The sequence below is a fragment of the Ahaetulla prasina genome, chromosome 8 (genome assembly GCF_028640845.1).
Source record: "Ahaetulla prasina isolate Xishuangbanna chromosome 8, ASM2864084v1, whole genome shotgun sequence".
Lineage (NCBI taxonomy): Eukaryota > Metazoa > Chordata > Lepidosauria > Squamata > Colubridae > Ahaetulla > Ahaetulla prasina.
The window spans coordinates 20,630,274-20,644,277 of NC_080546.1; the positions used below are offsets into that span (position 1 = coordinate 20,630,274).

A 14,004-nucleotide genomic window follows, 5' to 3' on the forward strand; every position below is an offset into this window, starting at 1 on the left:
GCATTGGACTTTCCTTTCACCACCAAATACATCCACAGCTGAGCGTCCTTTCGACTTTTGGCCCAGTTGCTTCATTCTTTCTGGTGCTACTAGTACCAGCTCTCTGCTCTTCCCCAATAGCTTATTGGATACCTTCCGTCCTGAGGGGCTTATCTTCCAGCATCATATCTTTTTTCCTTTTGGTACTGTCCATGGGGTTTTCATGGAAAAGATACTGGAGTGGGTTGCCATTTCCTTCTCCAGTGGATCACGTTTTGTCAGAGCTCTCTGCTATGACCTGTCCATCTTGGTGGCCCTGCAAGGCATAGCTCATAACTTCATTGCATTGCGCAAGCCCCTTCATCCATGAAAGGGAGAAACAGATGGTAAGATCAACATTAACATTTCTATAAAATACAGTCTGATAAATCAGTGCAGAAAATTGCTATTAAAAATCCACTTTAGTTACCATATTCTCTGAAAAGATGGATAATGTTGACATGCTACCTAAAATTAAACAGATTAGGTGCCAAGATGAGCATATTTGGGAAGGTATGTCATAACTGAAAAGGCCCTCTCTCAATTTCCAAGTGCCTAGCATATGGAGGAAAACCCAATTATAGAAATTCAAAGCTGATCATGCTATAATTATTGTGAGTTCATCTTTCCTTAATATGGGAGATAATCAGAAATAGTGATGGGAAGAAGACAAATTTTAATGGATGGATAGACTTCAGGTATTTAAGGTTACCGCTCTAGACCAGTGTTTCTCAGTCTTAATTATTTTAAGATATGTTGACTTCAACTCTCAGAATTCTCCACACAACATGCTTCAATGGAAGTTGAAGTCCACAAAAAGTTGCCAAGGTTGAGAAACACTGCCCTAAACTTTGTAAAATCCAGATATCTGTGGGAATCAACCTTTTTGCAAGTAAAAAAACACACTATATTTATTTCCCCTGCTTTTTGTCCAACCTGGCCCCAGAGCGGGGAGGGATTGGAGATTTTGCAATATCCTTTTGTGGCCCTCAATGAAATTGATTTGATACCCCTGATCTAGGGTATAAAGAGAGAAGAATCATCCTGAAATAAAGAGTGTCATAAACAGCTTCATGTGTGAACAGTTGTTCCATGGAGACCTGAGGTGGATTGTTTTCCTCCTCACCTGTATAGGTGTTATGCCTCAGTCTTGGGTTCTCTACCAGAAGCCTGAGAGATTGAGGGTTTTGTGTAGGATTTTAACTGCTCCTAAAACCACCCTCTTCTAAACAGACAGCTCTGAAGTTGTTCCTAGAATCTGTTGGAGCTATTCTCCAGTTAAGGAGTCTCAGGTCTAATGTATTATTCAATTGATTCATGAATAAATAAATATATATTCATCTATCCATCCTCAAAGCTTTACATCAATAGGAACTGCTAAATTTAGGATTAGTCCAAAAGCTCGGAATACAAAACTTCTGGCCCCAGTGACCGACCCTGATTGGCTCCTGAAACATTATCCTGGGACACATATATTCACTTTCATTTATCCGACTTTCTTAAAAATTTGCTTTTCCATTCATAGCCAAGTCAATATCTGCTTCTTAATATTATATATACTATTTAATCACTTTCTTTTCAGTTGACTTGGTTTGTAAAATGACTAATAAATTCTCTGAAAATTTCATCTCTAATTATAGTGCTGCTCCATAAAAATGGTTTATATTTTGTAAAAACTGGTAACTTTGCTCTCCATCTTGTGGCTATTTGAAATGATACAGACTAAATGATAAGACGGCTTTGTAAGCTGAGAGAAGCCATTATCTATGGTACATTAAGGATTAATCGACCAGAAATTCAGGATATTACACTGGACATAGCTGATGCCAGGTGTTATTTTGTTTCCCGAAAAATCTATATTTCATAAAGAACAAAAATAACAGATGGCTTCAGAAGTCTATGACAGTTTATGAAGAAGAATAAAATAGACTTAGTGTAGTCAAGATGATTTATGTTTAAAATTCAGGGCTCTTCACATTTATTTGCTGGACCATTAAAGAAATAAAGACATAGTATTACATCTGACCTACTTGTGGGAAATTTAAATACAGGCATGTTTAAGTAGCAACATTAATCATTATTTATACACATATCGTTAATCTATATCCATTTTTCATAAATTTTATTTATATACTCAGCTAAAAAAACGATAAAGTAACTTTGAATTACAGCCAGTCTTTTGGTTATTTTCTTACATATGATTATTCGCATTATTATTTTTTTTATTAAAGATTGACCTTCAGCTTTATAGATGTGGACAAAGATTGTCATGAATCAATATGGAACTTAATCATGTTCTTCCCTGCCAAAAAAAAATTAAATAAGTTGAATAATTTTTCTGATTAACCCTTTAATCTATTCAGAATCCAAGTTAAAGCTATTGGCAGGGCAGGGGGTGGGGTTTAAAACACTTTTTATTTATTTTAAAATATCAAAAAGCAAATAAAAGACTACAGTAAAGGAAAAGGTTTGACTGATAATGTTCTGTAAAAAGCAGCCCACTACTCACTAGGTTTAGCGGTGTGGTTTAATAGCTTAATGACACTGGAGATTGTCTCTACTCTGGCTGTTCAAGTCTTAGCACCACATGGCAGGCTGAGTTCCTGTCACTTGCCTCAGCTTCTGTCCATCGAACAATTCGAAAGCATGTTCTATGCAAGTAGATAAATAGGTACCATTGCACGAGGAGACAAGTTGGTGCTCTGTGTAGGCAGTCAGATTCCTGATGGCTCTGAACTTTCCCAGTTGCCGTGCCCATTTGTGAGGCAGCCCTTGGGTGACCCTGCAGGAAGAACCTCTCCTCTTTCTCTCTGGTGTGAAGCCAATTTGCCCTTCTGTGATACACCTTAGGAAGTGTGCAAGCATGACCTACAACAGGGCTGTTGACTTGGCAAGCCAAACTATATTTTGCACTTGCATTGTGGTCTCCTGACTATTGTAACAATGCTAATAATAATAATAACTTTATTAGGTAGCTAGTTCTATGATTAAGCCACTGTAACTGGTAGGAAGGTTTTCTCTTTTCCCTAACATTCAGTTAGACTCTGCTTTTCTGCAACTTAAATCTATTATACATGTCCTAGCATGAAAAGACTTCATACCTTTTGCATGATGTCCTTTCAGGTATTTGAAAGGCAACATCACATCTCCCTTCAGTCTTCGCTTTTCAAGGCTAAGCATGCCCAATTACTTCCATTTCTCTTCATAAATCTTAATTTGTCCCTGATCGAGTTCACTGGCTTTCTGAATCTGCTGATGTTTCTCTGAGTCCTTCTTGAAAATCCTTCTTAAAACCCAGAACTAAGCAAAATACTCGAGACTTCATCTGACCAATACAGAATAGTAGAAAGCCTTCACTTTCTATAGTTTAGAAACAAAATGTTTCTTACTGGCACCTTAAAGACAGCTTTTTGAACATTTTCTTACTTCTTATCAAGAATTTATTTATATCTCACCTTTATTATTTTTATTATAACTACAGTCAGTGAACACATATAATCGTTTTTGTCGAATCAGGCCTTATCCAGAGATGAAATCCACTTACCTTCGCTACCGGTTCGCAAATGTGAGCACACACATGTGTCGTGTCCCACTCCTCCACTGATGGCCGGGTCAGGGAAATCCGAATCAGGTGTGCCTCTGCAGCTCTGCCAAAGTCCTAGCAAAGTCCTCAAGGCAGGCAGGAGACCAGAAAGTGACTTCAGCAAGATATGTTTAGACTTTGCCTGACTCAGAGACTGCCAGAAAGCAGATCCTTTATATAGGCCATGGGGTGTGGCTCCATGACTCAGCACTCATCCAGGCCTGCCCCTCCCTTCCTTCTGACACCGTCGCCTATCAATTCTTCTGAAGCGAGGGTCACTCCAACCAGCAGCTGTTGGTAATAAACCTTCCTCAGGCTCACATGCTGTGAAGGAGGGGGAGGGGTCTAGTTGCTCCATTTGCCTGGGCATGGAGCCAGAGCTGGGGGCTGGAGATACTTGCTCTTCTTCAGCCTGTCTGGGCATGGAGCCAGGGCTGGGGCCGGGAGGCATGCTAGGACATTCTTCAGCGTTCGGAAGCAGATAAGCAATCTGTGGTGAGATTGGGCGAGACACAACAACATGCGCGTCCTCCATGCATATGCAGAGAGTAAAAAATGGATGTGATGACATCGGGGTGGGTGGGCAGAGCCTCCCGCCGCTGGCGCTACCAGTTTTAACCATCCTGTTTTAATCCTATGCATACCATCAAAATGAGCTCGAGCATGTGGGATCACCTCAAGCATTTTTTGTCTATTTGGGTTAGTACACTTCCGTTGTGTTACAAGATAACTCCAAGATTGTTTTCTCACCACAAAGCTTTCTACTTTTTCCTGTGTTTTCTTCTTGTGGTAAACCTAAGTACCTTTCTGCCAATAATCTAAGGAAGGAGGCTCATCACCATCTGGACTGATGCAGGATTTAAATTGGGTTGAGGTGAAAAAAGAGAGGACAATAGGGTGTTTTTTTTTATAGAAATGCAGATTACATACAATGTAAAATAGATTACAACAATCTTATCGATTAAGAATAGTAATGTATTAAAATTATTGTGGTTGTTGAAGCCTTCTAAGAGTACCTGAAGCTTTTTGCTATTCAGCGATTACTTCTTCAATGCTGCCTTTAAACTCCTGTTGTTTTTTTTCAAAACAGTCACTTTGAGATCCCTCATATATTGTCCTTGGAGATGGAAATGCTCTAATAATAATAATATTATAATAATATTTTAATTTGTATACCGCCCTTCTCCCGAAGGACTCAGGGCGGTGCACAGCCAGAATAAAATATAAAGAAAACAATACATATAATATTAAGAACAACCCCTTAAAAAACTTATTCGATTGGCCAAAAATTTTAAAATACAGTAACACCCTATAAAAATTTACAAAAATTTAAAACCCATAAAAGCAAATTAAAGATTTTAAAATCAAGCCAGTCCAGCTAAACGGAATAAATAGGTTTTAAGTTCGCGGTGAAAGGTCCGAAGGTCGGATAGTTGACGAAGTCCAGGGGGAAGTTCGTTCCACAGGGTAGGAGCCCCCACAGAGAAGGCTCTCCCCCTGACATTACTTTGTCCTGTATGCTCTGTCACAGAAGAGACTTGTCTTGTTCATCATCTTATCCTTTCTCTCTGTCTTCTCTCTCTCTCTGCTTTCAGTCTGCACAATATCTCTCCTCCTTATTTTGCTTTTTTGCCTTCATATCTGCATATGAAAAAAAATTAAATAAATTATAGAATGAATTTATTTTGGGTTCTTCTTGGCTATAGTTTCCATTAAGCTTTAAGTCAGGGATGTCAAACTCAACTCCCTCAGGCTGGATCCAGCCCGCAGGCTGCTTAGCTGTAGTGGGTTGCCCCCCGGTTCAGACCGGTTCTATAAAACCGGCAGTAAAACTGACAGGAGGCTCCGCCCACTGACCCGAATGTCATCAAAAGTGATCTGCGCATGCTCAGAAGCTTCTGCACATGCGCAGAAGAGTGCGCACACACATGAGCGGAGCGAGCGGACATGATGCGAACCAGTAGTAAAGGTAAGTAGAATGCACCTTAGATCTGGCCTGCGGGCCCACGCTGGAAACAGTGAAGGAGCGGCCCATGGTACCTCTGCCAGCGAAAACAGCTCAGGACGGCTGCACGCAGCTTTCCTGGACTCCATTTTTGGCCATGACAGCTTCCTGCAACCCTCTACCAGCAAAAATGGAGCTCAGGGAGCCTGGGCATGACCTGCCCAGGCTCCGTCTTCACTGACAAAGGGCTGCAGGAGGCCATCGTGGCTGAAAATAGATCATTGATGAGTGACATCAAGCTGGTCATGCCCACTCTGGCAACACACACACACACACACACACACACCAGGTCAAATATAACCCTGATGTGGTCCTCAATGAAATCGCGTTTGACACCCCTGCTTTAAGTTGTAAAATTGTAAAGCATAAGCTTTTCGGATATTGATAGATATTTCAGTTTATTATACTAAGTGTACCCCACACCTTATACCTTACAGCAGGTATTTTTAGTTTTCCAACTATTCTGTGGTTTATCTTACAGGAAATCAATGATGGAGACGTACAGGATCTGGTGAGAAAGTCAATCGGAAGATTAACAATTATTCGGCAGAGCTTTCCTGTACCACAGAACATCAGTCAGCGCTGTTTCCGTGGGAACCACCGAATATCTTCATCACTTTGTGACCCAAAAGACCCCTTCTCTCAAAATATGGAGGTATCTTCTGATCCTATTCTATAATCATTACTTAGGTGGATGAGGAAGGCTTTTTATATAATGAAATTTTTACCCATCTTATGCACTTAAGTAGCTGTTCATAAACTCAAACATACAAATGCATACATAAATACACACATACATTCCCCTACATAGTCCATAATGAAATCACATATATTCACAGCTTTCTGGAGATCAAAATCTCTATTCCTTTGCTTTGCAAATATCCTTTCTCAGAAAATCTGCTGAAAAGGGACAGACTTTTCAATTAAAATGTGATTTCTCATCCTGAGTGCCATTCAGCTGAAATCTCTACCCTTATATTATTATATGAATGATGCCAGACTATAAGGGGAATGAATGAATAGAGTCTTATTCAAAACCATAAGTCATCTCAAGGTGAAAATTCCAAAATAAAACAAAAGAAACTCTGAAGTCATGTATTTTTTAAAAATGTTTTTCTTCTTTTTTTGCACAGCAAAAACAGTTTTGCACACCATGTCCACTTATATCAGTTGTCTCAAACTTTTTTCCTGCAAAAGGGGTTAACAATATCAATCAATGGTTGACAGTTAACTCTGAATTTATAGATTTTAAGAATCATAACGATATTTTAAGGTGTTAGATATGTTTTTACTACACTATTTTAAATATTTTAATTTTTACTCATTATTTTATAAGCCTAATTTAGTAGATCTATGAAATGCAACATCCATAGTTATTGTATAACTTAAATACTTTGCTTTATAAAGTAATCAACAGATATGATCAGCTTATTATAGATGGGCAGTCCTGCCAGGAATTCCCAAATGGAAATTTGTTGATTGCAAAATGTAATAGATGGTGCTGTATGTGATACTTAACATGACATATGGACAAAAAGTCTTGGAATACAGCACGTGCCATTATTCCAATCTTATCCCCTGCACTGCCACAAATCAAAGAATAATAAAAGCTTCTTGCAGAGATAGGAGTACCAAAATCCTAACCAGGTTTCAAAAATACTTTGATGTTTTATGACCAACATCATGGAAGGAAGGAAGGAAGGAAGGAAGGAAGGAAGGAAGGAAGGAAGGAGGGAGGGAGGGAGGGAGGGAGGGAGGGAGGGAGGGAGGGAGGGAGGAAGGAAGGAAGGAAGGAAGGAAGGAAGGAAGGAAGGAAGGAAGGAAGGAAGGAAGGAGAGCAAGCAGGATGATTAGGGGACTGGAGACTAAAACATATGAAGAACGGTTACAGGAACTGGACATGGCTAGTCTAGTGAAGAGAAGGACCAGGGGAGACATGAAAGCCATCTTCTAATACTTGAGGGGTTGCCACAGAGAGGAGGGGGTCAAGCTGTTTTCCAAAGCACCTGAAGGCCAGACAAGGAATAATGGATGGAAAGGAGAGATTCAACCTAGAAATGTGGAAGAACTTTCTGACTGTGAGAACAATCAACTAATAGAACAGAAGTTGCCTTCGGAAGTTGTGGGAGCTTCATCACTTGAGACTTTCAAGTTTGGACTGCCATTTGTCAGAAATGGTGTAGGGTCTCCTACTTGAGCAGGGGATTGGACTGGACAACCTATAAGGTCCCTTCCAACTCTGTATATCGGAAAGAAGGAAGGAAGGAAGGAAGGAAGGAAGGAAGGAAGGAAGGAAGGAAGGAAGGAAGGGAGGGAGGGAGGGAGGAAGGGAGGAAGGAAGGAAGGAAGGAAATAGATTGATACTTGTCTCCACAACCTGCTTCTTGATAAGATAGAAAAATGTGGAGTAGACAGCATAATCACCAGATGGATTCATAACTGGATGACAAACACACTCAGCATGTAGTACTTAATGGAACTACATCTACATGAAGGGAACCAGGAAGTGGAATTTGGGAATGAATTGGATTAGAAGATCTCCGAAGTCCTTTCCAACTTTTTATTTGGTTGTTCTGTTCATTCTAAATCCTGAATTTAATTATCCTTTTTTGCCAAATCTGTAAACCTAGGGGTTTGTTTTTTTTTATTTGCATTTATATCCCGCCCTTCTCTGAAGACTCAAGGCGGCTTACACTATGTTAAGCAATAGTCTTCATCCATTTGTATATTATATACAAAGTCAACTTATTGCCCCCAACAATCTTGGTCCTCATTTTACCTACCTTATAAAGGATGGAAGGCTGAGTCAACCTTGGGCCTGGTGGGACTTGAACCTGCAGTAATTGCAAGCAGCTGTGTTAATAACAGACTGTCTTAGCAGTCTGAGCCATCAGAGGCCCAGTTTAGGTTTAGGTTTAGACTAGGTTTGAGACATAATCTTAGATTTGGGGGGATTCCACCAACACCCTTTCATATCTCTTTTGCCCAAACTATTCAATCTTCATTATGTAATCAAACATAGCCAAAGGAGATTGTTACCAATCCTATCTTTAATCATGGCTAATTCCCACACTAAAAAAAAAGAATCATTCTATAGATTTTTTTATCTCTCTCTGTCTCTTGAAGTTTTTGAAAAAGCAAACATAAAAATTGGTCAGTTCATTGGCTATTTTATTCCATTCTGCTCCATTCTGTTCTATTCCATTCCATTTCTTTCCATTATCCTCTTTCTTCCACTTTGAAACCTCTGAAAAAAATGCACATTAAATCAATTGCCTTTTGCTGAATTATACAGACATTAAGCAACCATTTTTGATTACATATGACCACAATAAATATATGAAGCAGAATTCCAGTTCCCAAAATATAATATGCTTTGAGGTTATTGCGATTAATACAGTATTCTAAAGACACGGAGGGGGGGGGGGAAATGAGATATAAAAATTAATCTAAAATAAATTAGCATACATGAATTCCTGGTGATTAACAATGACACAAGTGCTTATCTACAATATACATAAAGACTTAAAATATCTATTTCTTGGCTCTAATTTTTTTTTATGTTGAATGAAGAAATATAGGTAGTGCTCAACTGACAATTGTAACTGTGTTCCTAAGTTGAGGCATCACATAACCAGACCCAATGTTTCCACATTTTTTGCAGCAGTCATTAAGCAAAAGCAGTGGTCATTAAGTAAACACTGCTGTCATTAAGCAAGTCAATGTTATCAAATGGGTGGTGGTTTTGTTTTTTTGCTGGAAACTGGAAATAAATGCCAGAAATCAGCAAAAAAAAGGTCATAAATTGCAATCATGTGACTGTGGGAAGAGCAAGTTGCCAGGTGCCCAATATATGATCACATGATGACAAGCAGGGGTGTGTGTGTGTGTGTGTGTGTGTGTGTGTGTGTGTGGGCATGTGTGCGGCAGCTGTCGTAACTTTGAAAGCAGGTCGTAAGTAGCTTTTGTGGGGTACATCATAACATCACATTCTTATTAAATGATTTAGACTTTTACTTGGAATAACTTTATTGTCACTCTGAATGCACACTAATCGGCATACAATATATTAAAATGAAATGTCGTTGCATACAGCTCTCAAAGGGTCACGAACCTCCAATATACACTACATAACTGTGACAGAGTAAATAAATACATAGATACAAAATTATGCATATATCCACATATATTATATGACACAGAGAAACAGCACAGTCTAGTTCGGATGTATACATGTATTTGGCGAGAGAAACGAATCTTGCGAGTTTACGAGACGGATGGCATAGGGAACAAAGCTGTTACAGAATCTGGTAGTCCTGCTAGAAATACTCCAAAGCCTCCTCCCAGAGGGGAGCAACAGAAATGGACTATGAAGTAGGTGTATGGGGTCTCTAACAATGTGTTGTGACCTAGGCTTCCTGAGTCATTAAAACACACGAGTAGTCCCAGAAACCTCTTTGATTGCAACAGCTGTGAATTACGTTCATTCACAACTGAGTCCCAATTAGTTGCAAAAAGTTCTTCGGGAGAAGTCCTTCGGGATGATCACCAACCTTTATCTCCCTTGACACTCTGCCAAAGACTTACTTGGCAAAGTCACACAGATTCCAAAATCAAACAGAGATGTTGACTGGGAACAGAATTAACAAAGTTGCTTTCCTGCAAAGTGCCCACATCCCTTTGTTCCTCTTTTAAGTCTTATGGGAGGGGCCAATCATCTCCAGGCCTTACTCCCGAGTCATCCCTTTTGTTTTAACTGTTCATGCCTTCTGGCAGCTCTGTGCATGTGTGCACTAGAAACAGGCTCCTTCTGTTCTTCTGCCTCTCTGATGTCTGGCTCTGGAGGCTCTGGAGTCCGTGCATTACTCCCAGATGGCATTGGCCCCATCTCTGCCTCCAATGCAGAGCTCTGTTCAGAGCCTTCCCCAGACTCCAGGACTGACCCTTGTTCCTCCCCAGCCTCCTCACTGTCCGACTCTGCTGCCAGCTCTGCAGGCTGCTGGCAGACCACAACACGATGCTTTGTGCTCTAAGCACATAGTGCTTATAAGCAGCAGCCTGAATAACAGAAAGTGACCTTCCTATAATCTAGGTTGTCTTGGTTGTCTTTACCACTCTCTGTATGGACTTTCTATCTGAGGCACTGCTACTACCAAACCAAACAGTGATTCAGTTTGTTTAAACGCTCTAAATTGTGCCTCTGTAGAAAGTGGCTAGGACAGAAGGATGTGTTCTCCTCATCCAACGTAGGAAATGCAGAAGCTGGTTTGCACATTTCACTAAGGATGACGTGTGGAAAGACCAATTCAGATTATATGCACCCCCAGATACTTAATATTGCTGGCCATCTCTATAGCTGCATCCTTGATACTGAGTAAAGCATAACTATGCTGGCTCTTTCTAAAATATATAGTGATCTCCTTTGTTTTACCAACATTTATAACCAGGTTACTTTTATTGCACCAGTCCACCAGGGCCTTGACCTTTTCCCTATAAGCATCTTCATTGTCTCAAATGGTCATAAATTGAGGATTACTTGCATAAGAATTATTTTAAATGCACAGCTATATGATAAAGTTGTGCAGGGTACTAAAAAAAAGTTTTTCACAATGACTATTAGCATGAGCAAACACTTCTATAAGAATCATAAAAGCAGCCATATCTTTTGCAAGGCTTATTTGGCTGCTTTAAAAACTACTTTTTGACCGTCAAAGATGGGACATTCGTGCAGGGGTTGCAAAATATGTGGCACCTTTAAGAAGTTGAGGATAAATATTTTGTTCATAGTAAAATACTGTGAGAGATTTCGTTCCTGCCCTTCATTCATTAGCCCCAACATATGAATCAACATCAACTGTGAGAATGTCCCAGTATTCCTCAAAACTAAGGAATTGCTTTTTTTAATCATTTTATTGGGAGTAGTTGCCAATGATCTTAATGACTTTGCTTGCTTAATGCAAAAGACAAAATGCTTCATTTTTTCAAAAAAAAAGATTAGTTCTACAAAGTCTATGTATAAATTAGGATGATGATGATAAGCACTGAGTAGCCCAGAGAGTTTTGATTGCTTACTCTGTAAAAGCTAGAAAGAAGATTTTTCTTTTCTTTTTTTGGTTTGTTCCTATCAAAAGCTTTTGTTCCTATTCTATCCTTTTAGGTAGAAGTTGCTAAAAGAAACTATATGCTGCTCCAAGTAGATCTTTCTCTTTCATTCCTTTTTCTCTTCCTTTCTCATAATCATGTTCTTTTCTTTCCTGCTCTAGAACAAAATGATTATTTATATAAAGAAAGTTGACTTAAGGACTACATGCATTTAAATATTGATTGTGGTTTGTCCATCACAACCTAGAAGTTCCTTTTATGGATTGAATCATAAATCCTAAATGCCTACAATAAATATCCTTTACCATTACTTATATAAAGGCATTGCTTTTTTTTAGAAAAGAAAACTATGCTGAAGTATTAAAATGGATCAAATATTAAAATGGCTGAGAAGTTCATTCATTTACAGAGATCTTTACAGATTTAGACTACTTCCATATCTCTCATTCTGAATGTTTGCCTTCAAGCATACCAAAAAAGATGAACATGAATTTTACACCAATGTACAATGATGCTTTTTTAGAAAAACAAACAAACAAACAAACAAAAAACTAATCTGATACGTATTTACTAGTCTGAAATGAGTTCTGTCTACCTGGTCCAAATGTATGGTTGGAATTGCCACGTTCTCTGTTTGTCTCTGTAAATATGCATGTCAGAACATTAGACCTTGGACATGACATATTGAAGGATTCCTTTGGAGAAGACTTCTTTGAAATACTGTACCTGTTAGGAATATTAATCTGAAACATGAAACTCACAGAGGATGAGGTGTAGAAGTTTGTCATACATCCTTCTTAACTGTATTTGGAAATCAGAAGGATGTTCTGGTGCAGTTAGGACTTATACCTAGAGAACAAGCTGTCGCCAGTTCTTCGTTCATGAGTATACAGACACCAGACCTTATCAAGACACCATTGTTCTGACCAAGGCTCCCTTAAAAAGCAGGAGGCAGAGTCTTGGTCCCGGCAAAACCTCTTTTATTTACACGACTGTGAATTACTCTCATTCACAGTCAGCAAGGCTTGTCCAAACAGTTTTTCAAAGGAATATTTATCAACACACCTTATCTCTCTTGGCAAGCTGCCATGTAACTTGTTTCCAAATGCAGAGTAAGGCAAAACATGGTACAGAGTCTCTTAGAGTCACAAACAGAACTTTCCACTCTTTAAACGACCGAATGAATGAATTGTTTTCTGCAAGAGCCCCCTCCCCATTTGCTCCTCTTTTGTTTCCTATGGGAGAGGCCAATTACCTCCAAGGTGTGGCTTTACTCCCAAGTCGACCCTGCTTTCTGAGTTGTTCTTGTCTTCTGGCAGCTCTGCTCATGCGCACACTGGAAACGGGCTCCAGCTGTTCCTCTGCCTCACTGCTGCCTAGCTCCCTCTCTGCCTCCGATGCAGAGCCCTTGTCCTAGCTTTTCTCAGGCCCCAGGATTGGCCCATGTTTCTCCCAACCTCCTCATTGTCCGACTCTGCTGCCAGCTCCATTGGCCACCAGGAGGCCTCAACACTACTTTGTTTGGGATGGTTAAACAATGACAATCTATATTGTGTTTATATAAATAACATCTATTAACACCGATTCTATAAAATTACCTTTTGTCTCAGGGATTGCATATATTATAAAAGACCTATGTAGGACATTGAAATCATATATAACCATGTTGGCCATCACCACTATTAACAAAACATGCATTTCAAAGCTTTCTTTGAGCATGCCACAACAACCTTAAAAGCCTTGATATGCATTGAAATAACCCTTGGATTAGAAAAATGTAACATTTCAAGTTGCAGCAGGAACATGCCTCGACTTATGAAATGCAAACTGAATTAACTAGCAATCACGTAATAGCCTCTGGGCCTGAGTGGTTTGTAAAATGTGAGGCAATCTATTGTGGTGGTATTACATTTAAGTTCCTGAAAGCTTGAATGGTGACAGCTGAGACAAACTACCTCTGAATTCTGCCAGCATGTGGGTGCTAGTTACTTATAATCAATTCTTAATCTCTTTGACAGATTACCAACCTTTACATATACGATACCGTGTTGTTGCTGGCAAATGCTTTTCATAAGAAGCTGGAAGACCGAAAATGGCACAGTATGGCTAGCTTGACATGCATTAGGAAGAATTCAAAACCCTGGCAAGGAGGGAGATCTATGCTGGATACAATCAAGAAGGTACTTTAAATCATGATGCATGGGTTTCAGCAGGAGGTCAGATTTTTATAAAGTTAATGGATTGCATTCGTTGATGAAATACATGAGTTTTGTTAAGACATATACCTTTTTCTATC

General features: G+C 39.4%; 1 protein-coding gene across 1 annotated transcript in view; it reads left to right on the top strand.

The window, feature by feature from the left end:
• GRID2 (glutamate ionotropic receptor delta type subunit 2) overlaps positions 1 to 14,004 on the top strand; it is a 1,015,350-nt gene that overhangs the window by 566,609 nt on the left and 434,737 nt on the right. The window contains exons 4-5 of the mRNA XM_058193169.1: positions 6,088 to 6,261; positions 13,727 to 13,888. Of these exons, the coding sequence (XP_058049152.1) occupies positions 6,088 to 6,261; positions 13,727 to 13,888 (336 nt within the window). The remainder of the gene's footprint in view (positions 1 to 6,087; positions 6,262 to 13,726; positions 13,889 to 14,004) is intronic.